Source organism: Narcine bancroftii, chromosome 3, assembly GCF_036971445.1.
Source record: "Narcine bancroftii isolate sNarBan1 chromosome 3, sNarBan1.hap1, whole genome shotgun sequence".
Classification (NCBI taxonomy): domain Eukaryota; kingdom Metazoa; phylum Chordata; class Chondrichthyes; order Torpediniformes; family Narcinidae; genus Narcine; species Narcine bancroftii.
In genome coordinates, this window is record NC_091471.1 from 11,188,015 (window position 1) to 11,209,861 (window position 21,847).

A 21,847-nucleotide genomic window follows, 5' to 3' on the forward strand; every position below is an offset into this window, starting at 1 on the left:
TAGCTCTGCCTGCTACCACAGCTTGGATCTCTCAGTGGCAATCCATTTCAATTCCTTCCTGACATATCTGTCCATGGTCTCACGCACTGCCAGACTAAGACCACCTGAAAATTGGGGGAACAACACCTCGTATTCCGTATGGGCACCCTCCAAATGGATGGCATTAATATCATCTTCTCCATTAGTGTTCCACCCATCTTTCCCTATGTCTCCTTTAGCGCTCTCTCTCTATTACATATTCTCTCTCTTTCTTCTCTGTGTCTCTTTTCCCCCAGCTCTGTTTACACAGAGCCAAACCCCCCTCCCCCAATCAATTCTCACCTTTCCTCTCCTGTCCTAATCCCTAAACAATTAGCACATTTTGTCTGTTGGTCTGTTCACCTCCCTCTGCCCTTTCTTTCCTTCTCCCCAGCCTTTTTATTTCAGGCACTTGTCTGCTTTTTAATTCATATCTTGAAGGACTCAGGCCTGAAAAGTGGGTTATATATGTCCCATCGGCTCTGAGTTCATCCAGCATTTTTGTGATTTTACTGCCAATCACAGTGTCTGCAGATTTTGGTAGTGCACTTCTGGATAGACAGATGCACGAACACGCAGGAAGAATATGCAGGCCGCTTGTGAAGGTAGCAGAGTTTTTGTTGGACTTGCACATCATTTTCACCTGATGAGAATGTGACGAGACCTGTTCCCTGGAACCATAGGACACTACAGCGCAGAAATCTGCCTAATCTTACTGATCTACACCTGGACCTTCATACCTTTCCCATCCATACAAATTCATCTCAAACTGTCAAAGTTGAACCCGCATTCACCAATTCAGTCGGAAGCTCGTTCCACACTCCCGCTGGTGTCAGCATGAACAAGTTCTCCCAAATGTTCCCTTTAAAATTTTTCCCTTTCATCCTTAACTCATATGTTCGAGTTTTTATCTCACTTAACCTCAGCTTTAATCTATTTAATCTATCTATACCGATCATAATTTTGTATAATCAAATCTCTCCACATTTTTCTACACTCCAGGGAATAAAGTCCTAACCTGTTTAACCTTTCCCTGGAACTCATTTCTTCAAGTCTGGGCTACATCCTAGTAAATCTCCTCTGCACTCTTTCAATATTATTGATATCGTTCTTATGGTTTGGTGACCAAAGCTGCACACATTTCTCCAAATTTGGCCTCACCAATGTCTTATAAAACTTTAGATAACATCCCAACTCCTGTACACAATACTTTAATTTATGAAGGCCAATATGCCAAAAGCTCTCTTTACAACCCTATCTATTTGTGATGCCTCTTTCAAGGTATTATGTATCCATATTCCCAGATCCCTCGGTGCCCTACCATTTACTGTGTGTCCTTCCAAAGTGCAACACTTCAAATTTGTCTGCATTAAATTCTATCTGACAATATAAACAGTTTTACTCTAGAACATAGAACATATATTTGCAGATCTTTGTTTTTCACTGGTGATTGCGGTAGGAATGCGCACCCTTTCTGCCTGACCCTCTACCCTTCCCATTGGATCTAAATTTCAGATGTGTTGTGTTGCCTGCACCATACCCTGTCACACATTTAGTGAATCGAGCCTGAGTATGACCCATTTCCCCAACACTACCACCAAACCCGTGATTCACCTCGCCGACCTGACTGCACAGAGCGACAGCAGAATGGGATTGAGGAGGAAGGTGAAGTCATTGATTCATACACAGTACAGAACAGTCCCTTCAACCCATGCTGACCAAACTGGCATCTGGCCAAGTTCCATTTGCCTGTATTTAGTCCATACCCTCCAAAGCCTTTCCAATCTATAAATGTCCAAATTCCATTCAAAATATCAACATTTTACCCTCTTCTATAGCTTCCTCCAGGAGCTCGTTCCAGACGCGGGCCACTCTGTGTGAAAAAAAGTTGTCTCTCAGGTTCCTCTTAAATCTTTCCCTTCTCACCTTAAATCTGTGGCCTGCAGGCCTAAAATCACCCACCCTGGGAAGAAGACCGTGAGCATTCACTTTCATAATTTTACAAATCTCGATAAGATCACCCCTCAGCTTCCATTGCTCTGGGGAATGAAGACTCAGCCCATCCAACCTCTCCCTATAAACTCAACCCCTCCAGTCCTGACAACAGTCTGGTGAATCTCCTCTGCACCCCTTCCAATTTATTGATGCCCTTCTTCTAGCTGGGCGATATTGTATCTTAATGAACAATAGCTTTGATTCAGGAAGCCATTATCTCCTTTCCTCTCTCATAGGGTGTGGCTCAGTGGAACCCTCTCTCTCCACACCCTGCCCACGGGTTCTAACACTAACACTGCCTTTAACTAATCTTTGCTTTGTCCAGTGCAAGTGCCAAACCAGGACCTCCCCACTGATTGCTCGCTGTTCAGTCCCAAAGGAACACAGTAGATGGAGCTATCTCCCACTTCATTGCCATGGCTCTCTGAGCTGATGGAATAATACGTTAGGCTGTTTTTCCTTTAGCCTGTCCTCTCTGGAGACAACATCCCTGCTGCTTCTTTTTTAACTTGTTCTGGTGAGATTTGGTAAGTACACTCGTGCAAGCTGGTCTGTTCCTTCCTGATCTTATTTACGTACTGCTCTTCGAGACCTTGACATTGCTGGGAAGACCAGCATTTGTTGACCTTTCCCGTGCAAAGTGCCGCGTGGCGTTTGCACGTTCTCCTCATGACTGTGTAAGTTTTCACTGGTTAGGCCGACCTATGGAAACCTACTCCACAACAATCTAATCTTTCGCGACCTCACACTCATCACCTGCTATATGTGACTAGCTAAGAGTCTTTTAAAGGGGATACCAGCCTCCGCCACCTGAAATGCATTCCAGGCGCCCTCCGCCCTCTGAGTACAAACCTTACCTCTGATATCTACCCTCAAATTACTTACTTCCACTCACCTTAAACAGATGTTCTCTAGTTTTGGCTATTGTCACCCCATAATCTTATCTACTTCTAATAAGTCACTCGTCATCCTTTATTTGGTTCCTTCCCACAGGTTTAGACTTCATTACTATTGTAGTTGGTGTTTCTTACCGACCTGTGTGGCAGCATCAAGTTAGAATTTTGGTGCATTGGATGGCTCCAGGAATGAGGGGAGATTTGTTAGAGGTTTCCAAAATGATGAGGAGAATAGATGTAGTAAGTCGAAGCAGGCCTTTTTCCAATGTTAGGTGAGAGGCCATGGCTAAGGTTGAAAGGTGAAATGTTTTCGGAGAACACTGGGGAGAAATTCTTCACACAGAGAGTGGAAGGAGCTGCCTTCTGAAGTGGTGAATAAGGGCTCAATTTTGATATTTAATATAAATTTTGGTTGGTACCTGGATGGGAGGAGTGTTGAGGGCTATTAACCAGGCACAGATCAATGATACTTGGCAGAATAATAATTTGCCATGAACTCGATAGACTGAATGGCCTATTTCTGTGCTGTAGTGATCTAAGGTTCTACCAGAGGACATCTGATTATGGTGAGAAGATGTGGGAAGGGAAGTTTAGGGAAGACATCAGGGGAAAGTGTTTTATACAGAGAGTGGTGGATGCCTGGAATGTATTGCCAGGGGTAGTGGTACAATAAGGACAAAAGGATTAGAAAATCAATGTGGAAGAGGTTTACATAGGTGGGCTAAAAGGCGCATACTGTGCTGTACAGTACTGTTCTAATAACATAACTATTACAGCGCTCTGTGGTCCAGCAACTCCCATGGTCCAGCACGTTTTGAATCTGCCGCTGTTAGTACAAACTCCTTACAGACAGCACAGGACTCGAAGTCCGGTCCCGATCGCTGGTGCTGTAAAGGTTGAATCTGCCGGGATCAGGATACGTGCTCTGGCACTGTTTGACCTGCTGAGTTTCTCCAGCATTTGGGTGTATTTTTCACTCAAGGCCATATATCTGGTCCTCTTTATACTACCTACCAAGGATGCAAACTCTCTCCTGCAACTCATCCAATCCACCACAACAATCAGTTCCTCTTTTACTCCTCTCTTCTTGGGACAGCTTCATGTTCCAAGATTTTCCCTCCATCCATTTTATCCTGTCCTTCGAGCCACCTATTGGAAAAGGAGCCTTTTTTGAGGATCCTATTGGATACTGATAGGTCTAGATGGAGTGGATGTGGAGAGGATGTTTCCCCTGGTGGGGGTTGGGGTGGGGTGAGTCTGGGACCAGAGGGAAGAGTGTGGGACCAGAGGACACACAGCCTCAGAATACAAAAATGTCCCTTTAGAATAGAGATGAGGAGGAATTTCTTTATGAGAGTGGCGAATCCATGGAAGGCGGTAGAGGCTAAGTCTTTGGATATATATTTAAGATGGAGGTAAATAAGGTACTTGATCTTGAAGGGAATTAATTTTTTTTACAAAGTGCTTGTTCAACTGCAGCAAGAAAACACTCCTTGTGGGGCCTCACAAACTTCTCATACAACTGTAACATGACTTCCTAACTTCTATACTCAGGAGAATGGAGTGAATCAGGAAAGTCTGCAGACACTGTGGTTGAGGTAAAAACACGTTGCTGGAGAAATTAGGCAGGTCAAACAGCGTAGTTTATATCGCAAAGATAAAGATACACAGCCAACATAAACCTTGATTTAGGACTCAGGCCCAGCAACATAGTCATGTATCTTTATTTTTGCAATATAAAGTAATCTGTTTGACCTGCTAGGCTTCTCTCACGTCGTGTTTTCTCTTTGTTCTCTGCTCAGTGCTCTCACTGATGAAGCCAAATGTTTCAAAAGCCTTTTTGGCCACTGTGGTGATACGACCACTAGCTTACTGCAGGCAGCGATCTCTGTATCTGCAGAAGGACCACCTGGGGGCCAACTCCACCTGGCCGGCTGTCAATTAGCCGACCCGAATAGAAGCCATAGCCGGCCCCTCCTGAGCCAGTCACTCGGGAGCTACCACCACTGAAACTGGTGTGTACAGACTTTCAGCAGAATAAAACCTGTTGCATGTACAGTCTTTGGTGTTTTGTGTCCAGTTGCTGCTACCACAGGGTGTCACAACCACACTAGCTGTGATGCCTCTTTCAAGGCACTATGTACGAACCTGTATTCCTAGTACCCCACCTCCCCAACACTTCCCCAGATCCCTATTACTCACTGTGTAGGTCCTACCCATGTTAGACTTCCCAAAATTCAACATGTCATAAATCCACCAAACATTCCTCTGCTCAACTGCCCAACCGATCAAGATCCCGCTGCAATTTTTGGCGACCATTTTCACTATCTACAATACAAGACACTTCAGTGTCATCTGCCAACTTGCCCATCATGCCATACCTGCTTTCATCTAAATCATTGCTAGGGATGACAAATAGTAGTGGGTCCAGCACTGAGCCCTGTGGAGCAACACTCGCCACAGATCTCCAGCATGAAAAACAACCTTCTGTCATCACAATGGGCTTTCTACCAGGCATTTTTATTTTATCCAATCTGCCTTCTAACCTCGGATCCCACATGAGCCAACTTTCCAGAGCAGCCACCTACTGTGCGGAACCTGATTGAATGCCTTGGTGAAATCCGTACATACAAAATCCACAGCTCATCCCTCATCCATCTTCTTGGTCGCATCTTCCAAAAAACTCAACTCGATTTGTGAGGCATGACCAAGTGAAACACGATGGGCTGCAGACACTGCCATTGTCGTAACTACACCAAACTGCTGGATAAACTCAGCCGGCTTTTTCAGCATCGACGGGAGACAAAGAGATGTCGCCGATGTTTCGGGCCCGAGCCCTTCTTCAAGGAAAACTCAGAAAAGGCAGAAGCAGGATCTATCAGAAAGGCTCAGAAATCAAACAATGGGGGAGGAATCCAGACCGACAAAAAGAGTTAATGATAAGGTAGAATGTGCGAAAGGAGACAGGGAATGGAGAGTCGATGGGAGAAGTGGTGGGAGGAGGGTTAATGAAAGCCAGAAAGGTGGAAATTAATGCCATCCAGTCAGAAGAACTTATCCCAGTTACCAACCCTATCATCCCTTCTCCCTCAGAATACTCAAGAAATGTTCCAACCGCAGATGTCGGGCTCACTGGCTTGTAGGGATCCCAGGATTTTCCCTGCAGCCCCTCTTGAATAGACCACAACTTTTGCCTCCCTCCAGTCTTTTGACACCTCACCTGTACTAAATGATGACTTGTACCTCTCAGCCAGGACACCTGCTCGAGCTTCCCACAGTCTCCTTGGATAGATCTGATCAAGCCCAGGAGATATGGCGACCTTCATATACATCAGGACCTTCACCTCCTTTTCAACTGTAATACTGAGTGCTTTCAAGACACTACCGTTGACTGCCCCAAGTCTTCCAGTCGGAGATGGCAACATCAGCAGAATCAGTTCAAAGGATTAGTTAGCTACTTTTCTTTTCATGGAAACATCCAAGTTCGAAAAGTTCACTATCCTCAGTTGTTAATTTTATGGAAAATCCAAGATGCGTGGGTGGTGCATTTGATCGAAATGACGTCGTCATACTTTATGAAAGATTACTGAGACTCCTGTAAAGAGATTCAGGGATCTTCCTTCACAATGAATCAGTGTTCCTCCTTCATATGAAGCCACCAGCCCACCACTGGAAAAGGTCATTGACTCAGACCTGGAATGATTCACTGCTCTTTTACTGTAAGAAATCAATAAACCTTCATTGTGAGAATTGAGTGAATCACCTCTGCAAAGAGGCAATAAAGTTTCAAAAGAAATACGAATCCATCTTTATTATGATTCATCCTCCCACTATTCATCACTGACCGCTAGTGGGATGTTCATTTGAGAAATCGTTGAGAGATGGCTTCCCCCATTCACCCAACTCTCCTTTGGTTTTATCCATCTCTTTTTGGCTCCCGGCTTTGTTTTCCTCTCGAGCCCAATCATTTTGGTTGGAGATAAGATAATACCGAACAAAGGAAATCAGTGACGTACCTCCTGATTTCCACAATCTCTTCTTTGTTGTCTTCTTTCACTGTTCAGTTCACAGTTTCTCAAATTTACTCCAAAATCTACATTGTCCTTGAACAACAAGCATGGGAACAGGTCCTTTGGCCCACAATGTCTGCCATGAACATGGTTCCCATATTAAACTCTGGGAACTTGCGGGCGAAGGACTCACAGAGGCTGCGGGCTGTTGTCACCTTACGGTTGAAGGATTCAAACAAGCTGCAGGCTGCTGGACACTGGCTCATGGAAACAAGGAACTGGGATTCAAGGAGTTCCGAGGTCCAGAACAGCTCCCCAAAAGGCTTTGGGAGCTGACAGTTTTCTGATCATATAAGAGTTTAGATCTGGGGTTGCCAATTCATTGAACATGTGAGGCTACAGGAGCACTGGAGATGTATCCATGGACTTTCAGTGTGTCCGAAGGGTCTCTCATTCTCTTGCTGCTGGGGGCAATGCTCCTGGCGGCTCGTTGTTTGCCTTACGGCAGACAAAAGTTGAAATATATCATGTATGTTACATTTTCATTGCATTGTTACGTGAGAGAAGAGGCACCTACCACTAACTATGCAAAAACAAAAATGTTTGCGCCACATGTCCCTCCATACACCCAGTTCAGACACGTGTCCTCTGCTCTGTGACGTTTGTATCCTGGGGAAAAAAATTCTGGCTCAATCTACACCGCGGTTTTCATTTTCACTCACGTACCACCTTTCATTTTCAATATTTTTATAGGATTTTACAGGAATATTACACAAGTAAAAGCCATTCCTCAAAGGTAATATATAAAAATGAATATACAGAAAATAAAGTTATATGAGAAAAATTATATATAAATTCAATATCATAGCAGTCAAACAGCGAAAAAGTAGCAAACACTTAAACAATTATGGCTAATTGAAAAAGATTTTTAAAAATAGCTATTACACTATACTACAAAACCACTCATTCGACCATAAGTCATCGGTGTTCTGTGATTAGTAAGGGATTGCTTAAGGTAGGATGTGAGTGGGAAGGTTGAGAATCACTGCTTTAGACCCAATTGTTACTGAAATATTTAGTTTGAGAAAAATTGTCATTGGTCCATTTCTTTTGGAGTTACGAAACCCAGCACATAACGAGCCCATTAGGTATGATTAAAACAGTGGTTTTCAAACTTTTTCTTTCCACTCACATACCACTTTAAGCAATATCTTTCTAATTACAAAACACTTTTGGCATAAGGATTGCTTAAGGTGGTATGTGAGTGGAAAGAAAAAGTTTGAAAACCATTGATCTACACTTTTCATAATTTTATATATCTCTAACAGGTGTCCCCCTCAGCCTCTGACGCTTTAGAGAAACCAACCCATGTTTGTCCAACCTTTCCCTGTAGCTCGTACCTCCTAATCCCACAGTACCTTGATGAATCACCTTGTTAAAAACACAATACTGGAGAAACACAGCAGATCAAACAAAGATGAAGGTACATGCCCGCCAGTCCAGAAGTCAAGATTTATAGGCTTTAATCGCTATAAACTTACAGTCATAATCTTACATGCTGTTGGCCCGATTCCAAGGCAGTATTGAAGGAGGGGATTGGGTGGTACTGCCTCCATTAGGCATCCTGAGGGGGAGGAGTTACAGTATCAGGAGTGGGCCAACCAGTACAATGCCTGTATTATAGTGTTCCATCACAGTACGTAACCAACATTTCGGGCTTGAGCCCTTCATCTAGGTATGCCTTTGAGGTTTGCCTACCCTGAAGAAGTTCTCCTTCACTCTCTAAAGTACACTGTTTGACCTTTTGAGTTTCTCCAGTGTTGTGTTTTTACTTCAACCATGGTCTCTGCAGACTTTCGTGTTTTACTTCAATTCACCTCAGTATCCTTTTCAACACATTTGTGTCCTCCCTGTAATGGTGTGGTCAGGACTGCGCACGCTGTACAGCCTAACCCAGTGGTTCTCAACTTTTTCTTTCCACTCACATACCAATTTAAGTAATCCCTTTGCCCTCAGTGCTCTGTGATTGGTAAGGGATTGCTTAAGGTGATGTGTGGGAGGAAAGAAAAAGTTTGAAAATCACTGTTTTAATCGTATCTAATTGACTCATTATCTAATTAACTCCAAAGGAAATGACCAGTGACAATTTTTCTCAAGCAAAATCTTTCAGTAACATTTGAGTCTGGAGCAGTGGTTCTCAACCTTCCCTTCCCACTCACATCCCACCTTAAGCAATCCCTTACTAATCACAGAGCACCGATGGCACAGGGAGTACTTAAAGTGGGATGTGAGTGAAAAGAAAAAGACTGAGAACCACTGACCTAACCAAAGCCTCATGTTGCTGAAACACGGCACCTTACTCTTGTACTCAGTGCTCCATTGCATACGCCTTCCTTGCCACTCTATCACCTTCAAGAGCACTGGACCTGGACCCCCGCCCTCCCTCTGAATATTGTTGCTTTTAAGAAACCTGCCATTCACCGCCTACATTCCCCCTTACATTTGACCTCCCAAAGTGCAGCATCTCACGCATGCCTGGATTAAATTCAACCTGCTGTTTCTCTTCCCCTATTCCACAACTGCCCTGTGTTCTGCTGTATTATTTGACAGCCCCCAGCTCCACAGCCCTTTGCATCATCTGCAAACTGACTCTCCCCCCCTCCCCCCCAAACTTGCTCTTCCATCCTCCTAATTGATATATAATCACAGTTTATTTCTTTCTTTTCAGGATATTGTGTTGTACCTAACCTCCCATCGCTTCAAGACCTCCCACAAACACAGGAGTTGGAGGAGTACCAGTGGTAGGAACTTTGAGGCGAAATCAACATCACTGCGGCCATTAATCTAACATTTGGTTAGATTTGATTGAGATTGCAGAACATCATGGCACCATTTATAATTTTGGAGCATTCCAATGCAGAGTGTGGCCATCTGGTATGTAAAAGAATGAAGAGTAGGGATAAAGTAAATGCAAGCAGGCCTTTTTTTTCACTGAGGGGAGGTGAGACAAGAACCAGAGGACATGGGTTAAGGATGAAAGGTGAAATGTTTTTTTACGCGAACATGAGGGGAACTTCTTTGCGCAGAGAGTGGTGGGAGTGTGGACCAAGCTGCCAGCTCAAGTGGTGAGTGCGGGCTCAGTTTTGACATTCAAGAAAAAATTGTGTAGATGGGAGGGGTATGATCAGTGGGGCCTGGCAGAGTAATGGTTCAGCACTAGCTAGATGGGCCAAAGGTCCTGTTTTGGAGCTGTAGGCATTCCATGGCTCTATGGAATTAGTTGCCTGAGGAAACTGTAGAACCTGGTAGAAGCCCATTTCAAAAGACATTTGGACAGACATCTGGGTAGGAAGGGCTTGGAAATATATGGGGCAAATGTGACTAAGCCAAGATGCCAAATTGGATATCATGGGCGAGTTGGGACAAAGGGGTTGATCTGTGCTCCATGACTTTCTCACAGTTACCTTCCCTGTAACTTTGCCAGCCAATGAGTGGCACAGTTTGTGCCACGATCAGCCCAACGCTGTTATGGTGCCAGCAATCTGGGTTCGAATCCAGAGCTGTCTATAACGAGTTTGCATGTAACCTGCTTGGGTTTTGCTCCGGATTCCTCCCGCCCTTCAAAATGTACCGGGGTTGCAGGCTAGTTGGTTTATTTGGCTGGCACGGGGCTCATGGGTGGGAAAGGCCACGCTGTGCATTTAAATTAAAGCATTTAAATTAGGTCGATCATCGCAGAAATCATACAGCACACCATGAATGAGGCAGACATACCTGACCAGGAATGATGGGGGGGGGGGGGGGGGGAGGAGATGAAATGGTCGACCCCAGCGAATTCAAGCTTACACCCAGAAACAGAGGTTCAACAAAGCAGTCTCCACCCAATCAGCTTCTTTTCCCTTTCATAAGCCGCTTTCGGGTGCTCGGACGCAGGTAACGCACCGGCAGACGCAGCTGGGACGTTCAGGTGGCCGCGGAGAAGACGCCTTTCTGTCACCTGAATGTGCCAGTTGAAGGAGAGCCACATCCAAGCGAACACCAGCTCCTGTGGACTTAGTCCCATTGCTGCTTCCAGATGCAATGGGGGATTCTCAGAGCCGGAGATTATACCTACAGGAAGAGGGTTAGGTATGTGCTCCTCTTGGCCAGGTTCTCCACTTTCAGGCCGCATGGGGTAGAATATGCAGCTTTACATTGGGGTATTTTGGCCACCTGAAAGTGCCTAAATATGTTCCGTCACCTGCCTTTTCTAACTTTGGTTTTGATACAACGTCCCATCCCGAAACGTGACTGGCCATTCCAATAGGACCCACTGAGTTCCTCATTGTTTGCTCACCACCGTGAACCAAGCTCTCTGGCCCCAAAGGAAACAAACAGTTGACAATATTTTTTTTAATCAATCTGCAGTGCAACAGAGATTAAACTATTCTTTCAGATCAGTCCGACACTGTCACCTTTTCCTGGATAGAATCTGTTCACTGATGTAGGCTTCTCTGGATGGGTCAGTTATCCGCCTGTAATTAAACTTGTCAGATCATTCCAGGGGGCAGCTGAGAATGAATCTGACTGGCCTGAGTTGAAACGTGGAACAGATCATTCATTTGCTTTGCTGCAGAACTTTATGAACATGCTCAGTTCTTAATCAAACCAAGAGTTTCAAACTCTCCCTTTTGAGATGAGTATTTTAATTTGAGATTCATTAAATTAAATTCACCACTCCACATAGCATTAGAAAATTTAACATCACTATCTAAATGTACTTTTATTACTGTAAATCGATTAGTTTAAATCTGGTACTCTAGTAAAATGTAAGTAATTTCACTGATAGCCTGCAGTATTCATCATTACACAGTATAATCCAGTTCACTGTAAGACAGGGATACAAAGTGGATTCAGTTATATTTCCTTAATTCAGGATGTGACTGAGATTTGGGGATGCGGCAGGGAAAGGGTGGAAGGGGGTGAAAGATGGCCAATGGTAGAATCAGTATTCCATCCCTAATGCCTTTCCTTCACCCCTTCTCTCTTGGACTTCTGTGGGATCCTGGGATTGATTAAGGTACCTCATAATGTGGTAAGTTCTCTGGATGGGGAGAGGGGCAGGACAAGTAAGAACTTGGCATGTTCTTGGCACCTGAGCCAATCACCTCCCCATCCATTGCAGACATCGACGTGAGGCGCCATCTCAAGAAGGCAGCCAATGTCTCAAAGGACCCCCATAAGACCTTGTCACAACCTCTTCTCACTGCTACCTTCGGGCAGACGGTACAGAACTCCATCACCGCTAAGTTCAGGAACAGTTTTCTTTCCAACAGCTATCAGGCTCTTGAACCACCCAGCATCACAAGTTGGAACAAGACTACCAAAGATCTGTCCGTACAACTGACAAAACACATTTTTACGCCACTAGCCACTTTTGAACAGTTATTATTTATAATTTATTTTATTTCCTCTGCATTTTATATTGATTTCTTTTGCTTGTGACATCTTATATTGGATGTGTTTTACAAAACTGGGAAGCTGTAGCAATTAAATTTTCATTGTATCTGTACATTGTATTATGTATATGACAATAAGCTTATTCATTCATTCATTCATTCATTCCCATGCCCTTTAGTGAAGGCCATTTTGTCATCTCTCCTGACTTCATAAGGGCTTCACAACAGATGCTTAATAGCCTAAATATCCCTGGGATTGTATAACCTCAGAAGCTAAGCAGTCTCAGGCCTGGCCAGTACTTGGAGGGGAGACCGCCTAGGAGCACCAGGTGCTGTAGGTGGCTGTGAGGGGGGGCTAGACAAAGAATCTCATCTATGTTACATTCTAAATGCAGCAGAGGATCATTTTAAAACACCCAAGAGGATCATTGGGGTCTCCCTGTCCTCTCCTGGGAGCTTTGTCTCAGTAAGGCTCAAGGAATTGTCTCAGTAAGGCTCAAGGAATTGTCTCAGTAAGGCTCAAGGAATTGTCTCAGTAAGGCTCAAGATACTATCCAGCGCATAGTATCTTCAGCCCACTACCATCAAGAAGGAGGTACTGGGACTGTTAGGCTGGGGAATATCTTCTTCCCACAGGCTGTGAGACTGTGTACATCATCTAAAGTATTTAGATGTATTTACAGTAAAAAAAAAAACCCTGTTATCTGGAATTCAGCTTCAAGCAAAAGAAAATAGGTAAAAAATACAGGTTTAAAATTGGCACGCCTCGTCATTAGTTAACCAATCTGCAACACCCAATCTCGATCAACCGGAAAATTCACTTATCCGGCATTTACCAATCCCCATAAGTGCCGAATACCAGGGGTTTTACTGTAGTTTGATTATTTATGTGATCGTTATGCACTGTTTATTTTGTGCACCATGATGTGGAGAGTTGGGTTGGATATGTAGTGAGATGATAATAAATGGAGTTCCCTCAGGTACAGCAGTTTGTGATACTGCCACACATGTCCAGTGATGCAGGTGCAATCCTAAACCTCCGTGCGGAGTTTAGCTTGGGTGTTCTGGTTTCCTAAGATGTGCTGGTAGGTTAATTAGATCATGGCCACCAGGGAGGGGAATTGGGATGGCGTGGAGGTTGGGGTCCAAAGTACTTGTGAGAGGAAACAGGTCACAGGGATCAAAGGCAGTGGTTCTCCACCTTTTTTTCACATTCACATACCACCTTAAGTCAGCCCTCTGGCATCCTATGGCCTAGGTGCGCTGTGGTTAGTAAGGACTGACTTAAGGTGGTATATGAATGGAAATAAAAAAAGGTTGAGGACTACTGCTCTAAAGAGAACTCAAGAAAACACAACAGAAGCAGTTGGCCCATCGTCTGCTCCATGAATCCTCCCTGAGCTAAAATGTTCTTGCATCTAGTTCCAAGTGAAAGGACCGTTGCGATTATTCTGAGAGACAGCATGGAGTTGATGGGATGAACGTTTCCCCTTCATGACAGACAAAAATATATTTAAAAAAAATGATATCCTTACTTTAACTTTATCCATTAATCAATATCGAACAATTTACCAATATTTACCACATTGCTGTTTTTGGGACTCTGGCATGCACAATTTATAACCATATAACCATATACAGCACAGAACAGGCCAGTTTGGTCCTACTAGTCCATGCCGGAACAAAACCCCACCCTCCTAGTCCCACTGACCAGCACCTGGTCCATACCCCTCTAATCCTCTCCCCTCCATGTAATTATCCAGTCTTTCCTTAAATGTAAATAATGTCCTTGCTTCAACCACCTCTGCCGGAAGCTTATTCCACACCCCAACCACCCTTTGCGTGAAGAAATTTCCCCTCATGTTCCCCTTATAATTTTCCCCCTGCAATCTCAAACCAAGGCCTCTGGTTTGAATATCCCCCACTCTTAATTGAAAAAGCCTATCCACATTGACTCTCTCTGTCCCCTTTAAAATCTTGAACACCTCCATAAACCCCCCTCAATCTTCTACGCTCCAGAGAAAAAATCCCCAGGCTGCTCATCCTTTCTCTGTAACTCAAACCCTGACATCCTGTCAACATTCTCATGAACCTTCTCTGCACTCTCTCTATTTTGTTTATATCCTTCCTATAATTCGATGACCAAAACTGCACACAGTATTCCAAACATGGCCTCACCAATGCCTTGTACAATTTCATCATAACATCCCAACTCTTGAATTCAATACTCCGATTTATGAAGGCCAACATTCCAAATGCCTTCTTCACCAATCTATCTACCTGAGTTTATTGATTGCTTTGCCCCTTCCATTGCATACTGGATAAAATGCAGAAAATTATAGCACAGTACAGGTCCTTCAGCCCACAATGTTGTGCCAACCTATATCTACCAAAAAAAACAAAACCCTCCTTATTTTTCTTTCATCCTGTCTAAGAGTCTGTTAAGACCCCTGAATGTTTCAGCCTCCACCACCACCATGGCAAGGCATTCCAGGCACCTAGAATTCTCGGTGTAAAAAAACTTTCCCTTGATATCTCCCCTAAATCTGCCTCCCTTTACTGTGTACAGATGTCCTCTGGTGTTTGCTCATTCTGCCCTGGGACAAAGGTACTGGCTGTTTCCCTTATCTATGCCTTTCATAATCTTGTAGACCTCTATGGAGTCATGTTTCATTATTCTTCATTCCGAAGAGAAATGTCCAAACTTGGCTAACCTTGCCTCATAAGACATATTTTCCAATCCAGGCAACATCCTGGTAAATCTCCTCTGCACCCTCTCTATAACTTCCACATCCTTCCAGTAATGAGGAGTCCAGAATTTTTGTTGTATAAGAACATTAGAAGCAGGGACAGGAGTTGGCTCTGTCAACTTTTGAGCCAGCTCTGCCATTCAATGAGATTATGACGAGTCTGGCCGTGATCTGCCTGCTTCTTACGACCTTTAATTCCCAGACTTTGCAAAAATCTGCCTGGATGCAAGACTCAAGCCCAAAACATTGGTGTGTATCTTCATCTTTGCTTGATAAAGGACACTGTTTGACAAGCTGAGTTTCTCCAGCATTGTGTTTTTAACATCAACCATGGTGTCTACAGACTTTTACCTCTGCAAAGATCTATCTGTGTTTCCACGCGGCAACCTCTGCTGCTCTCTCGAAAAGAGAACATCATTGATTCATGACTCTCTGGGAAAGAGGATTCCTCCTCATCTCTGAGTTAAATTTACTCCCTCAAGGTCTTGAAGCTATATCTCCTTGTTCTAGTCTCAGCTGCCAAAGATGCCAGCCACTTGAGGCATCCTTAGATTGTAAATGCATCAGGCAATTTCATGCCCTTCCTATTCCACGTAATTAAGAGCAGGTCTTTTCTCCTGCTCTTAATTAAGCAACAAACAAAATGTTAAACATGAATAAATTAACAATAGATGTCTACCTGGAATCGTCGCATGTCCCTTGGATTGCCAGCATTTTTCAAACAGTTCTGATTGCACTTGAGGAAGAATTTTAAGAAGAACCTGCAAAGAGGAAATCAGATGTGGGTTAGTGTGGAATGGTTGGGTGGAAAGAGTGACCTAAAAGGGCAGAACAGTGCAGCACTTAAAGATACTGCCTCAAAGCTCCTCTGAACAGACAAGTTAGCTCCAAAGAACCATCAAAGACTACAACTTTAAAGACTGGCCCTTCAGCCCATCTAGTCTATGCCAAACTATTATTCTGCCCAGTCCCAATGATCATATCTTGGTAGTGTAGCGGTTAGCCCATTGCCTTTACAGCATCAGCGATCGGGACTGGGTTTTGAATCCCGCGCAGTGCGTAAGGAGTTTGCACGTTCTACCCATGTCTTATGTGAGTTTTTCCCAGGGGCTCTGGTTTCTTCCAACCATTCGAAATGTACCGGGGGGGGGGGGGGGGATGGATGTAGGTTAATTGGGTGTAACTTAGGCAGCACGGACTCATGGACCAAAATGGCCTGTTACCATGCTGTATGTCTACATTTATACCCATCCCATTCACCTACTTGTCCAAATTCTTCTTAAATGTCAAAATGAGCCCACATTCACCACTTCCACTGGCAGCTCGTTCACACTCTCACTATTCACTGCGTGAATAATTTCCCCCTAACGTTCCCTTTAAACATTTCACCTTTCACCCTTAACCCATGTCCTCTAGTTCTTGTCACACCCAGCCTCAGTGGATAAAGCCTGCTGGCATTTACTCCATCTACATGACAAAGTCAAGGGCGGGAGGGTTTCGAAGGTTAAAAATCGGACACCATAAGTTATTTATTCCTGGAGTGTTGGTGAGTGGTGGAATCTGAAATCATCAGATTTGTTTATTTGTATGTGTGGTTGGCACAAGGCTATTATAGCACCAGTGACCTGGGTTGGAATCTCCACGTGTCTACGTGGGTTTTCACTGGGTGTTCCAGTTTCTGCCCTCATTCCAAAGATGTAAGGGATTCATGGGTCACATGGGTCTATTCGGGTTCATGTAGCAGAAGGGCCTGTTAGCATGTTTGTATTTCTAAATTAAAATTAAATTGTTCAGTCTCTCTAATTAGCTTTGACTTAAAGATGAATAAAGTAACCATATAACCATATAACAATTTATGGCATGGAAACAGGCCATCTCGGCCCTTCAAGTCCACGCCGGTTCACTCAAACAACTCCGCTAGATCCTCCCACCTATTCTCCGTCCATAACCCTCCAACCCCCTCCTATCCATGTATATATCCAGCCTCCTCTTAAATGAAAGAATTGACTATGTCCTCCGGAAGATTATTCCATTCAGCCTCCACTCTCTGAGTGAAGAAGCATCCTCTATGTTTCTCCTAAAATTTTTCCCCCTTACCTCAACTTGCGTTCTCCTGTTTCAACCTCCCCTGCATCTAGTCTATCTATTCCCTTCATAATTTTAAACACCTCTCTCAACTGTCTATGTTCCAATGAATAAAGTCCTAATCTCTTCAATCTTTCTCTGTACTCTAGGTATTTTAAGCCAAGAAACATCCTGGTAAATCTTCTCTGCACCCTCTCCACTTTATCTATATCCTTCCTAGAATTTGGAGACCAGAACTGAACAAAATACTCCAAACCTGGCCTCACCAACACCTTAAACAGTTGTAGCATCACTTCCCAGCTCCTTTACTCTATGCTATGATTAATGAAGGCTAACATACCAAGTGCCTTCTTAACCACCATGTCAACATGGGAATCTAACTTCAAGGAATGCTACGCCAAAACTCCAAGATCTCTTTGTTCTTGTGCATTCCCAGTGTCCTCCCCTTTACTACATATGTCCTATTTTAATTATTTTTACTGAAATGAAGCACCTCACACTTCTCTACATTAAATTCCATCTGCCATCTTTCAGCTCAATTTTCTAGACAAACCAAATCCCTCTGTAATCCCTGAAAACCTTCCTCGCTATCCACCACTCCCTCTATTTTTGTATCGTCTGCATATTTACTTACCCAGTTACCCCCCCATCATCCAAATCATTAATATAAATTATGAACAACAGGGGACCCAGCACCAATCTTTGAGGCACACTGCTCATCACAGGCTTCCATCCTGACAAATAGTTGTCCACCATGACCCTCTGCTGTCTCTCCTCCAGCCACCTCTGAACCCATCTTACTATTTCTCTATTAATCCCTAGTGACTGAACCTTCCTTACTAACCTTTCATGTGGAACCTTATCAAAAGCTTTGCTAAAATCCAGATAGACTACATCAATGGCCCTACCTTCATCCATTTTTCTTGTCACTTCTTCGAAAAACTCAACAAGGTTCGTCAAACATGACCTCCCCTTCACAAACCCATGCTGGGTGCTCCTGATCAATCCCCGCTTATCTAGATATTTATACACACCATCTCTAAGAATAGCCTCCAACTTTCCCTATCACCGAAGTCAAGATTACAGGCCTGTAATTACTTGGCCAACACCTCATGCCTTTTTTAATCAACGGAACTACATTAGCAACCCTCCAATCCTGCGGCACCACACCCTCCTCCACTGATCATTGAAAAGCCACTGAAAGTGCCTCCGCTATTTACTCCTTGACCTCCCTTAACATCCTGGGGAAAATCCCCTCAGGACCAGGAGACTTATCTGCTTTAACTGACCCTAGAAGCTCCAAAACCCTCTCTTTACTAATCCCTATCTTTTCCATAACTAAACCATTTGCTTCACTTATCTCACAGAGTCCAAAGTCCTGTTTTTGTGGTATTTGTGGTAATAGGAGTAGTCCAATCAACCTTTTAAATGTTGTTTTGGCATACATTAAGCTCCTTTATATTACATCCCATGGCTATATCCGCACTCTCTGAAGAACAAGTATCTATTTCCTTTCTCTCTCATGCACAGAGGAGATCAATACCTGGTTTAATTCGGAATTTCCTTCAGCTGAGAAGATTGCTGTGTCATGCAGAGGGAAGTTAAAAGTTTACTCTCTGTTGCTGAGCTGGGCATCAAATATAGGGCAGAGAAGCAGAACAATGAGAGGTGGCTTTAATAGAGGCCAACAAGATTATGAAATACATAGATAGGGCGAGCCAAGGAAACATCAGAGGAGATCTGTGTAAAGAGAAGAGAGGAAAGTTTTGGGAAGACATCAGGGTTTTTTCCTCGCACAGAATTACACCTGGAATGCGTTGCCAGGGGTGGTGGTGGTGGCTGGTACAATAGGGGCATTTCATAGGCGATTAGATAGGCACATGGATGAAAGAAAAAAATAGAGGGCTATGGAGGTGAGGGTTTGTTGAGTAGGCTTATTTAGGTTGGCGCAACATCGTGGGCCAAAGGGTCTCTACTGTGCCTGCATTTATATGTTCTACGTAAAGTAGAAAAGGCCGATATCGTCTCCTGAAAGGCATTAATGAATCAGATTTTTTTGGTGGTAATCAAGTCCATTATGAAACACAGAGCACCGATACCATAGGTCAGCAGTTTTCAAACTTTTTCTTTCCACCTTAAGCAATCGTTTCTAAATCACAGAGATTTATTATCATCTGATCCAGGTGAAACATAATTTCTCCAGATCAAAGTGCACACACAAAACACAGTACATAATAATCAGATCTCTACATCAAGATACTATATGTATATGTATTTATAAATATTTTGGAATGATTCACACAGTTACAGGATACTGTTCATCTGCCTCACAGCCTACAGGAAGAGCTATTCCCCAGTCTGGCATTCCTGATTTTGATGCCCCTGTACCTTCTTGAAAGTAGTCACAGTGACGCAGCTCGCAAACAAGGTAAGAAGGGGACGATAACGGCCCCTGAAGGGCGTTACTGGACTGGATTTTTGCTTGTGTGGTCATCCACAGTGGCACAGCATGAACGGTCATGACCTCGGCGCATTAAAGACCCAGATTCAATCCTGAACTTGGCTGCTGTCTGTGTGGAGTTTGCACATGGTTTGCCTGCATTTTTTACCTGGATCCAACAGGCATTCAAGTTGGGTTCACTGGACACTGTACAGCGTACAGGTGAGGGGATAGACTGAGGACAATTCATGGGAAAGTGGAGAGAATCTAAATGGAATAAATATCACAGCGATGGCCACCGCGTTCTTGATGAAATAAACTCTCTGAGTATTATGACAACCATCACTGAGACTCTCTTTTTCTTGCTAGATCTATTTAATTAATTGGATTTAAATTCCCCAATTAATTTGATACCATTATTCTGTTGGTGACATTAATGGAAGCATTGCTTAAATCAGGCTACCGTCAGGAACGAGGTACAGGAGCCTGAAGACGAACACCCAGCGATACAAAAACAGCTTTTTCCCCTCCACCATCTGATTTCTGAATGGACAAGGAACCACCTTGATCCTCCTTTGTGGAAATTCAATGGTTCTCAATCTTTTTATTTCCACCCACATACCACCTTAAGCAATCCCTATGGCATAGGTGATCTGTGATTTAGTAAGGGATTGCTTAAAATGGTATGCGGGTGGAAAGAAAAAGTTTGAAAACTGCTGACCTATGGTATCGGTGCTCAGTGTTTCATAATGGATTAGTTAAGGCAATATGTAAGTGATAGAAAAAGTTGACAAATGCTGCACTAATTTATTTATTTACAAAATGTAATTTATTGCAATATTTGCACCTGTAATGCTTCCGCAAAACAATGAATTTCGTGACATGTTCACGACAATAGATTCTGATTCTGAGTGCAGAACACAGTGCTAAAGTTCAGTTCAGCATCATTTTACTTAGGAAGTCGCAATAACAGTGGTTAAAAAGGACCCTGAATCTAATGGTTGCATGTTTACTACTCCAGGATCCTCCGTCTGATGGAAAGATTAAGAAGACAGTGTGACCGGGGTGGGATTGGCCCTTTAGTTACGTTGGCTGCTTTCCAGGGGCAGAGGGAGGTGTGGAAGGGGGTCAATGGAGGGGAGCTCTGCACAATTCAGTGGGGCAAGCCTTGGGAGAAAAAAATGGTCAATACTTCGAGACAAAACCCTTTTCCTGCTGTGCATCCCGATGGAGGTTACATGATGGACTGTTATTTGCACAAGGCAACAAATGTAACAACAGGCAGTGGCAGCTTTGTCTAGAAGGAGGAAAGTTTTGTCAGTAAGGCACTAGAGTGGTTGATTAAAAAGGAATCCATTGTGGATGTCCTGCAACAAGAGAAACTCTGAAAACCAACAAGAAACTTTCTAAGTGGTAACCATTTACCTGTTAAGCACCAACGCCTGGTGAATTTAATTAATGTTAACTTCTGTGCACAGTATAAGCATTGCCTACCACCAGTGAGATTGGACTGTGAACCAAAGAACTTTGCTGAACTTACACACACATTACATGCATGCACACTTAGAATTAGAAGGGGGTTAAGTAGGTGAAGTGAGTTAACAGAGATAAGTTAAAGTTTGATTCTATTTTCATGTTCAAAGATAATTAAAAGCAACTTTTGTTTAAGTTACCCTTTGTCGTGGTGCTGGGTTTTGGGGTCCTCTGGATTTATAACAATAGAACATTACAACATAGTGGAGGTTTTTCAGCTCTCGATGTTCTGCTGACCTATATATTCCTACTAAAAAAAAGCATTAAACCCTTCCTACCATTCTATTTTTCTTTCATCCAAGTGCCTGTCTAAAAGTCTCTTAAATGCTCCTAAAGTTTCATTCTCCATCACCATCCATGGCGAGGCATTCAGGCACCCACACTTACCCCTGATGTCTCCGCTAAATGCACCTCCCTTTACTTTATACAGATGTCCCCTGATGTTTGCTACTCCCGCCCTGTGAAAAAGATATTGGCTCTCCACCTTATCTATGCCTTTCAGAATCTTGTAAACCTCTATCAAGTCTCCTGTCATCCATCTTTCTGTGCTCCAAAGAGAAAAGTCTCAGTTCTGGTAACCTTGCCTCATAAGCTTTATTTTCCAATCCAGGCAACATCCTGGTAAATCTCCTCTGCATCCACTCTATAGCTTCCTCCAAGATTCTCCAATTGCTTCCTTGCT

General features: G+C 43.5%; 1 protein-coding gene across 1 annotated transcript in view; it reads right to left on the reverse strand.

The window, feature by feature from the left end:
* LOC138756972 (transcription factor COE3-like) overlaps positions 1-21,847 on the reverse strand; it is a 462,275-nt gene that overhangs the window by 128,244 nt on the left and 312,184 nt on the right. Inside the window, exon 7 of the mRNA XM_069923497.1 lies at positions 15,787-15,868. Coding sequence (XP_069779598.1) covers positions 15,787-15,868 — 82 coding nt within the window. The remainder of the gene's footprint in view (positions 1-15,786; positions 15,869-21,847) is intronic.